Source organism: Palaemon carinicauda, chromosome 1 (genome assembly GCF_036898095.1).
Source record: "Palaemon carinicauda isolate YSFRI2023 chromosome 1, ASM3689809v2, whole genome shotgun sequence".
In the NCBI taxonomy this organism is placed as follows: Eukaryota; Metazoa; Arthropoda; class Malacostraca; order Decapoda; family Palaemonidae; genus Palaemon; species Palaemon carinicauda.
The window spans coordinates 126,288,168-126,298,167 of record NC_090725.1 but is presented as its reverse complement, the minus strand read 5'-3'; the positions used below and the strand labels follow the sequence as shown (position 1 = coordinate 126,298,167).

General features: G+C 32.6%; 1 protein-coding gene across 1 annotated transcript in view; it reads right to left on the bottom strand.

Annotated features, from left to right (window-relative positions):
• Positions 1-1,542: 1,542 nt before the first annotated feature.
• Positions 1,543-10,000, bottom strand: part of LOC137657674 (glutamate receptor 1-like) — a 60,570-nt gene continuing 52,112 nt past the window's right edge. Inside the window, exons 6-8 of the mRNA XM_068392113.1 lie at positions 6,810-6,997; positions 2,342-2,741; positions 1,543-2,113 (exon numbers count right to left, since the gene is read on the bottom strand). Of these exons, the coding sequence (XP_068248214.1) occupies positions 1,973-2,113; positions 2,342-2,741; positions 6,810-6,997 (729 nt within the window). The 3' untranslated portion in view covers positions 1,543-1,972. The remainder of the gene's footprint in view (positions 2,114-2,341; positions 2,742-6,809; positions 6,998-10,000) is intronic.

Here is a 10,000-nt window from a genome sequence, read left to right as displayed (position 1 = left end):
GGACAATAGGTGAAACGGAATCTCACCTATATAATATAAGAGCAAGTGTCTGATTTTATATATATATATATATATATATATATATATATATATATATATATATATATAATTATATATATATATATATGTATATATATATATATATTGTATATAAATATATAACATACATATATAATTTATTTATACATAAATATGTATATAATATATAAATATATATACACATATACATAATTTATTCATATGTAAATATATATATATATATATATATATATATATATATATATATATACATACATATTATATATATATACATATTATATATAGATATATATATATATATAATATATATATATATATATATATATATATATATATATATATATATTGTATATATATATATATATATACATATATATTTCATGTCCCGTTGAGTGGCATTGTCAAACGTAAGATTAATCGGTCCCTCTTTCTCTGTCCCTCGAGAAGAGGGGGGAGAGGAGGTACTCATACCCTCGTGAGAGGAGGTACCCCGAGAGGTAGTTAGGAGAGGTGGAGCGGGAAATGTTGAATCTGTGTGTGTGGGTGTACGTGTGCCGTCATCTTTGACAGGTCGACCCTAGTTCGTTAATAAAGAAATAACATAGAAAAAAGTAATTCTCAAAACTTTTGAGAATCTGCATAATGTTGCTCAGCAAATACAACTTACTGGTATGAAATCTTAGTAAAATTTTTAGTTGCAATATGGGTCATAGGCCTATTTGAGTTACTCACAAAAATTGTCCAATGACATGGCTTCTTTTATTAACATTACTTATCATCTATGAAATAAAAAAGCAATGGTATTATAACTAGATTAGTTATATAGTTTAAAGTAATTTTTTGTTTTTATTATTCAATAGATAACAGTAATGTCACTGTATTTGATTGGATGAATTAGTACCGAATAATTGTCTTCCTCGCTATGTTCCTACATGCAACGCACCACTTTTTTTTTTCCTTTTTTATTTTATCGTAGATTTTTCTCCAATCTTAATTTTTGGCTCTGCTGACGAAAAGGGCACGCAAAATATTCCCGAGAACGACCAGCACCTTTTTGGTAGCATTATAGAATAATTGCGTGCATCTTTCATCATTTCAAAAAAGTGCACGCAAACTTCAATGTTAGTTTAATCTTAATCACTCACGGAAAATACTGGTCAAGAAGCTCTGGCGAACTATTAGAGTTGGGCTTTACATGCAGGCTGGCAAGAGTCTTCATACATTCTGGTCAGATTAAGAGGTCTACAAAAACTTTCATGAGCATGATTGTGTCCTCTGTACAGCTCATGAAGTAATCAGATTAAAGAATACATTCTACATATTGTCAATGGCTTTCTACTTTCTTGGGGTTTTATGTGTATTTTGATTAAAACAAGCACATTCTGTGAATATAGATTTAATAGTTGCATGATATACTTTGGTAGATCATATTAATACAATTAAGTACCGCAGGTAAAGACAATAGCAATTCTACCTGACAATTGATCACTGATAATATTGCATAATAAACAAACTTTAAAGAATCAAGTAGTAATGGTGGTAAAACATCGAATAAAGATTTCGAACACATAAGAGACTTATTTTTCTTGTACTTCCTTTGATGCCCTATCTGTAAAATAAGCTAAGGGTAAGAGGAAGAAAATTATTAACCACAGTGAAGCTTTTTGTTTGTATGTACGTGTCTGAGGACATTGTAGAAGAAATACCAAATCCGAGACTGCAGATACTGCTGACGCAATAATATCTATTACAAGTCTTTCTTAGCTTGACTAATTATTGAACTCTGATCATGCCAGACGTTTTCGGTCCTGTTTTGTATTTCAGTTAACAATTGATTGTTGAGACTTTAATTCATTAGAGCTACATTTCTATAGAGAAAATATTATCTTACAGTTAACTATTAGTTCAGGTGATATACCGTAAGTCAAACCGTTTACCTTTCCATGACAATTTTCCTCGGGAAAATATATTCTCCGCAAAAGCACATTAAGGAGATGTAGACGCCTCCAATGTACATGTAAAAAGGACCTTGCAGATGGGACAACGAAAAGGGCTGGAGCCCATCGGACTTCTCCTGTGAAGTAGAAAATAAAATTACCTCAAGAACAATGTATCGATATCTTAATTCTAATAAAAACTTTGCATATAGATATCTCCAACATAAAATAATGAAGACTTCTAAATATTATACTGGAATCTAAACTTTAGAAGGTCAAAAATTACAATGACAGCGTCCCTGAAACTTCATTGGATGAAAAAAAAATCATCAAACTTAAAATCTTATAAAGCAATATGTCCCGACCTCACTGAAGTACTCTTTGAAATCCTCCATTGTGTCCGCAAGCCATTTTTTGATGAGTCCTGCTTCTGTTAAGCGCTGTAATTCAATATCGATTTTGTATTTCCAAGGAGAATGCTTGTATGTCAAGAGAACGAGGTACCCGGGGTAGAGTCTTTCTTTCAATCTGTAGGTCTTAGAGCCGTGACCTAAAATCCTGTAGAAAATTTGGATGAAGGACCAAAAGTCGAGATGGGCATGGGTACCATTCAATACTTTATAAACACAACGCTCAATGCCACCCCAGAAAAAGGTATAATCAAGTGGCACTCGATCTATCTTGCGTCCCAACTTAGCTAAATCCGGATGGTCAGATATCTCTAAGGCTTCAGGAACGGGATCACCGTAATCTAGCACACATAGCCTGTAGGGTAAAAAATAAAATGATCTTTTTATGGCATCAATTCCCTTCTATTAAGCCTTCAAAACGTTCGAAGGAAATTCGTTGTTAAATTACTTTATTTAATTGTAGTATTACACACTAAAGATAAATGATTATCATTGTATATATATATATATATATATATATATATATATATATATATATATATATATATATATATACATATATATATATATATATATATATATATATACATATATATATATATATATATACATATATATATATATATATATATATATATATATATATATATATATATATATATATATAAAATTCTATGGAAAATGTAGCTAAATTTATATCCATGAACACCGGATGACATTAAAGAAAATCTAAGCATCAGGCAATGACACTTTCATGTTATAACTATTGAATAAGGGATGGACCTCTTCTAACTGATTACAACATGCTCACAACCACTTCATATAGCTACCATCAGCTGCCTGATATACGACAGACTACACCATTCACATTCCATTATGTTCCCTGGATTTAGACAATCTATACTAAATGCCGCGAAACCTTCCCTTTTTGTAATTCATTTCCTATTTCACTTACCTTTTTCTGCTTCTCTGAGCTCCTCTTCCCAAGAAATTAAAATCTTAAATCGAGTTGCTCCTTTTACATAATAATTTTTTCTTATTCATTGCGAGAGTGAGCTGTCACAATGTGCGAGTGCAGTAGCAATGTCTGGCTCTTGTTCATATGTCGGGGTTTGGATGAGAGAACACCTTTATTCAGAAGACACGACTTAAATTTTTCCTCATGGTAGTGTGAAACGAAAGTTTTAATAATTTCGAATAAGATTTCAGAAATACATAGATTTCTGTAGCAACGCAGAGAGAGAGAGAGAGAGAGAGAGAGAGAGAGAGAGAGAGAGAGAGAGAGAGAGAGAGAGAGAGAGAGAGAGAAGCTAAGAAGGTGGAGCAGTGTTGGAAAAAGAAGGGGAAATATGGCACCAGTGGGCTTCCGTTTAAAACCAGGTGCCCTCCCCTATCGACCATTTCTCCCTACTTTCGATATCATCACATAATTTCTACCTCTGTCATTTTATTGTCTTCCCTCTCAAAAATTTCAAATTAAACATTCTTGTGTGATAAAAATGTTCGTGCTGGGATGGGATTGATAGCGTTAAATGCATTTTACTCTTTTTCATTTATTTTGTACTAAAATTTGCAACCCTTTTGATCACAATAATCTTTTCCTTAGTTGCACCTTTGATATTATTGAAACATTTTACTCTTAGCAATACAGAACCTAGATAAAGTTCAAACTTACATACAGAACAAATAAATAGAAATCAATGCTGCTGCATGTGTAATATAAAGTAATTCATACTTGACAAACGGATCAAACCATTAGATTCTCAATGATAGGACATGAAATAGTATAGTAAGAGTAAATGTACATTGCCTAGAAATGAAAGGGGAAAAAAAGAGATAATAGTGAAATATGAGTAGTTAGAATTTGTTCCGGTCTGGGTTTGCAGAAAGGAAAAAGAGTTTTTCCTGTGATCTGAAAGCAACGTTACGTAACATAGAAAAGGTCAGCATAGTCGTTAGGTGTAGAGTGGTTCAGATGTATGAGAATTTAGTCTTTCTTAAAAGGGCTGAATTGTTATTAACATGTATTTTCAAATGGAGGACAGTGTATGAGGAGAAGGTTTCGACTGTTATAAGGCGATGAATTTTATAGGAAGTAGAGGAGTAATCAGAGAAAATTTCGTTATTGCTTGATGCATAATTCACAATAGATTGAACATTTGATTAAGGAAAACGGTTTTATTGTGTTGCTATAGATTCAATTTAGACTAATAGGTCAACAGAAAATAAGTAAGTAAAGCTTATAGGGTGAAATTGATGAAAAATACTGAAGTAAAGGACACCACATGGTGAAAAGAGTTTAGATAAGTATCAAATATTCAGTTATGTCATTTAGTTAGAAAAGAGTATGTTACTTAGTTGAATGATATGAAACAAATAAAGTAAGGATTATTAAGATTATTTGTATTTCAACTGCTGAGTTAAAGAAGAAATAATATGCCTGTAATGGTATAGAGGGAAGAATAGGGTTAACCAAGAAGAGAATGATAAACAATGACAAGAAATAATGAAATACACTATGAGTGATTACTTGAGAGAGAAAAGGTTGTTCTGGAAGGAAGTAGATGCAGAGTAAAAGGCTAATTATCAAATGACTCTTAGAATAAAAGGTGTAGACCTACATGGAGAAATGTTGTCTAATGGGGCTCTAGGCTTGTCTGCAGTATAACTGCTGTTGAATTTATTAGACTAGCTAGTGATAGATGTAAATTATGCAAGGGTGAAAGCGGTAATTCTAACTTCAGGAATCTTTGTAAAAGGGGCTGCTAAGGAAACAAAAAGGCAATCAAATATCAAACAAAGGAAGGGCACTAGGTTTTAATGAGATTACAAGGAAAATGCCTTTAACCAAGATACATAAGCTATGTCTATATAAAGTTAAAGTTCCAGTTTAATTATTATTGTTGTTAAAGGAAAAGAGGAGAGATGACAGAGCAAGAATTAGAGGGATATAACAATTCCTAATGTATACAAGAGAATGCGTGGCAGTATTTTTCCTAGAAATAAGACATATAACAAGACAAACAACAGAAGCTCATAATATTCGTTTAAGCAGGGAAGAGGTGTGGATTAAGGATTTGCAATGAACCAGTTATATGAGGAATATTTGGCGAAAAGGGAATGCCTCTTTCATCTAACAAGCCTGGACCTGTGTGAATGAGAAAATGGACAGAGATAGAATATTGAGTATCGATAATTTCGTGGCTCCTGGGTAATTTATTGAGAAGAAAAGTTGTTAGGATATATTAGGATGGGAGCTGTTGGACTGGTGTAAAAGTGTGTCTTATGGCTGTGACATGCAAATGTACGCAGTGATGAGAGATATAAACAGAAAAAATGTAGTTGCAAGGGGAAAGATGTGGGATAAAATAATGGGTCATGAGTAGGTAGATGTCCGTAGTTTATCAATCATTGTTTAATAGTATTTATTAATGAGAGGCCACGGAAACAGGTGAACAGGTATGGATATTTGTGTAAAAGGAAAAGGTCAGAAAAGTTATCATGACAAATGGATGTCAGGAAACTGGAGTAGTGAATTTTTGTATAGATGAGGGAAAGAATGGAATTGAGAGTATGCAACGGATGCCGGAAAGAGGGACGAAGTAGTATGTGACATGTCCAGCAACTAAGGCGTAGCAAAAGGTTTAGTAGCGAAGAGTATCGTCAATGGAAGTAACCATTGAGTTTATGAAAGAATTATTGAACTACTGTACTTCTCCGTCGTGAAAGTAAAAGTTGTAAGTTAAATGTTAGCGAATGAAATAAATAGAAGTCATTGAAAAGAACCGGGACAATGAGGGTTAAATGGGTGTGAAATTTAGTGATACATCAGATTGCTGATATTAGTAGTCTACATGTTTCCAGTTTGATCAAAGTATTCTGGCTTAGATTGATTAATAAAGATAGGATATATGAAGTAATAAATATAGAGAGGATTCGTCCTTGACTGGGTAGCTAAAGTTTCAACGTTCAAATTACTGTTGCCTTTATTCTTCTCTAGAATTATGGTAAAGGCTAATTAATGAATTTCTCTCTCTCTCTCTCTCTCTCTCTCTCTCTCTCTCTCTCTCTCTCTCTCTCTCTCTCTCTCTCTCTCTCTCTCTCACAAACATATATATATATATATATATATATATATATATATATATATATATATATATATATATATATATATATATATATATATATATCATTGGATCGTATTGAAAATAAAGTTACTTTAATGAAATTCCGTATGAACTGATTATTCCATAGCAATAGAAGAGGATATTCACACGAAAAAATAGTTTATCATACAGGGAAAGAGTTTAAATGATAAACAAAACATTTGCCCTCGCACAAACACACGCACACACAGAGTATAAACTAATATCAATCAAAAACTTCCGCAAAATTTATTAAGTATATTTCATCTTTCGTTTACCTGTAATCACTGTCTGCCAATTCTTGCATCGTTTCAATCTTTTTTGGAAAGGCAGGGACGGTAAGGACAGCAATGAGGTTACTTGTATAGCAGATATGTAGAATCCAAGACACTACACACCACAAAAAGAGGAACAATCGGATACGCCACAGTTTAGGAATAGTACTCATGGAATTTAACAATAGACACTGGAAAAGAAGATAAACGTAGGTTAGGTTTTGATTATCAGGTAGGCTGGTTTTTCTTGTGCTCTTCATCTTTCAAACTTCATTTCAGGTGGGACGGTAACATTAAAAGATATTTTTGCTCTTTTTAAATGTCTGACTCAGAGATTGATTAAAGAATTGTGGATGTGATGAATACTTCGAAGTTGTTATTCCTGTGCACCAAAATTTCAAATCAACAACTATTCATTTTTGTATGAGTGACTACACTGTTATAAGTATAAACGAACACCTCTCTATCTGGTAAAAATTTATTATCTTTCTAAAGGACAGAGATGTAGATCAACAGGAAATTGAAAGTTAAATGAAAACTCCTCCCATCAAGCCTGGAACCCTAAAAATATTACCTTCTGCAGACCCGAACTATTCTTCAAATGCCCCAACTCTTTTTTATTTATATTTTTTTTTTCTTATGCAATCACGTGAAATTACAGAGGAAACGGAAGTTGTTGGGAAGTTAAAAGGTAACAGATTTGTGACGTGGAACTGATAGGACTATTTCAGTAGTCAATTTGTACCGTACTTTGATTTCGACACCTTTTCTTTTCTGTTATTCTCTATTTTTTTTTTTTTTTTTTTTTTTTTTTTTAAGAATTAAAAATGTGCCTTTACCTGTAAGACTTGTAAACTTCCTTAAGCAGAGGCCAACATCTTTTCTGTAGTATAGGAAGAATACTAAGTAATTAGTGTTGTATTTATTGAGTAGAGATTAAATAGGATTTCTTTCAACAGTATGACGCGGCTGGTATTTCAACATCGAGCAGTTTCTAATCACCCATGCGTGATGGTGCTTCGTCTGAGAGTTCCAGTCAATATTCGCCGTTGCGCATTGAAAGGAAATTTGGGAGGAACTTTATCTTTTAAGTTTGGTTTATTCTTAGTCGCACTATAGCGGTTATATGTGGAGTGACATTATACACCAATTTCCTCCTCACAATACAATTTGTGGTACTTTTTTATGAAGTTCCGGGTGAAGTAACGCGTTAATTTCTTTTCTTTTTCTCCCTGAAGCATTGTTTCAGTCTTCTCAGTTTGAGCTTAAAACATCCGATAGTGAGGGTTTATTACGTACCTTATTAAAGACTGACTCCTCATTTTAGAAGGGTTTTTTTTATCACTGGTTTGTTCCAATGTAACATTAATATTGTTCTTTTCATTCTACTGCTAATTATGTCAATTCAAATCTTATAAGTAGTCACTGTATCTTATCTTAGAGGTATCTCTTACCTTCACAAAATCTTATATCCTTAGATTCTCTTTTTTATTTATTATAGGACAACTAAATCATGTGAATAAGTTCATTCCCTAAAAGTTAATCCTTGTCGTTATCCTTTTAAGTGAAAACTTTCTTGCATTTATATATTCAAGTAAAAGAGTTTAGGCCTATTCAAACTATTTCCTATTACTTCTGATTTTATATTAAAATTATGAAACTGAACTATTTCTTTCTCAAAAAATGTAACGACAATTTTCCCTTATTATCGAAAACTTAGCTTTCATAAATGCTTTCATAAAAGCGAGAACAACCGGACTCCTTTTTCTACTAGCAGAAGATTTGACATAGATTGTAGAAAGGCACTTCTAGCTTTCAATCTAAACCTACCACTGAACGTTAAAGAGGCAATATAGGTAAAATATCTCATTTATATCGTTATTCTTCAATATTACGTTCTTGCACATGATCGTCTCCGCCTTTCCTTTTTTCTATTTGTACATTTATTGATGATTCACACCTGTTCATTTTTTTTTTATTAATTTGCCATCGCTTCACATTGGATTATTCTTCATCTGACAACGACCATTAAGAAAAAAATGCAAATTAAATACATCTTACACACATGTTACGTTTATTTATTTATCTGCAATTCCAAAAGTTATTCGATTGTTTTGGCTGAGGATTCAACATCACAGATTCCCATCATTTTAAACATTCACGCTACTACTACAAATTTGTCGGTCTGGGATTTTTTTCTGTTTTATTCCTTATCTTTCTGCAAAATTCAATAGCTTTACATTAGTTATCAATTTTGTTTTTAACATTTCCCCCACATTAGATCTATTTTTCGACAAGACTGATTTGAAGTAAAGGATTATAATAATCTTCCATTGTCTCTCTAGCAAAAGATAATAATAAATATTCTCATTCCAAGGGAACATAAATTCATAACTGCCACCTTGCCACTTTCATTTTTACTCTGTTGAATTCAGCAATCCTTGGATTTCTTGGCGAGTGACTTAACCTTATCGTCAAACAATGTGATGACCAAGGTCTATAGAGCTTGGTCATGACTTTCCCAATCGTATCTTCTCTAACCTTCAAATCTTTCATACTTTCGCTGGCTGTGGAGATTTTTTAAGTGTGAAGTAGGAACTTGTTAGTCCAGGAAAATCTCACTACGTCAGTTCCTAAAAGATCAACAGGGGAGGATAAGGAGCACTAACATCCATGGCACAAATTTCCCTTTTAGCAGTAATGGTTAGTGAACTGCGTCAGTAAAGTTATTAGCGGGGTATTTGTGCCCTGAGTGTTAGTGATCCTTATCCTCCCTTGTTGATCTTTTAGGAACTGACGTAGGGAGACTTTCCTGGGGCAACACGTTCCCACTCAACAGTTAAAAAAATTCTCCACACTAGCAAGTATACATAGCTTCATTATAGTAGCGTCTGCTCTTTCCATGAAATTTTCTCCCCAAAGAACTTTGAGAAATGCATTAGTTGGCTTTCCCATCGTCATATTAATTGAAATGTTATCCAACAGTTCATAAAGTTTCGAAGAATATATATATATATATATATATATATATATATATATATATATATATATATATATATATATATATATATTAGCAATTAATCGTAAGATAGGTAGATGTAACTCGTCCCTGCAGTAGTTCTTGCTGGTTTCAGCCTTTTTAGTCATCTATGATATTACACATATGAATTGCAATAGCTACTATAGTACGTATT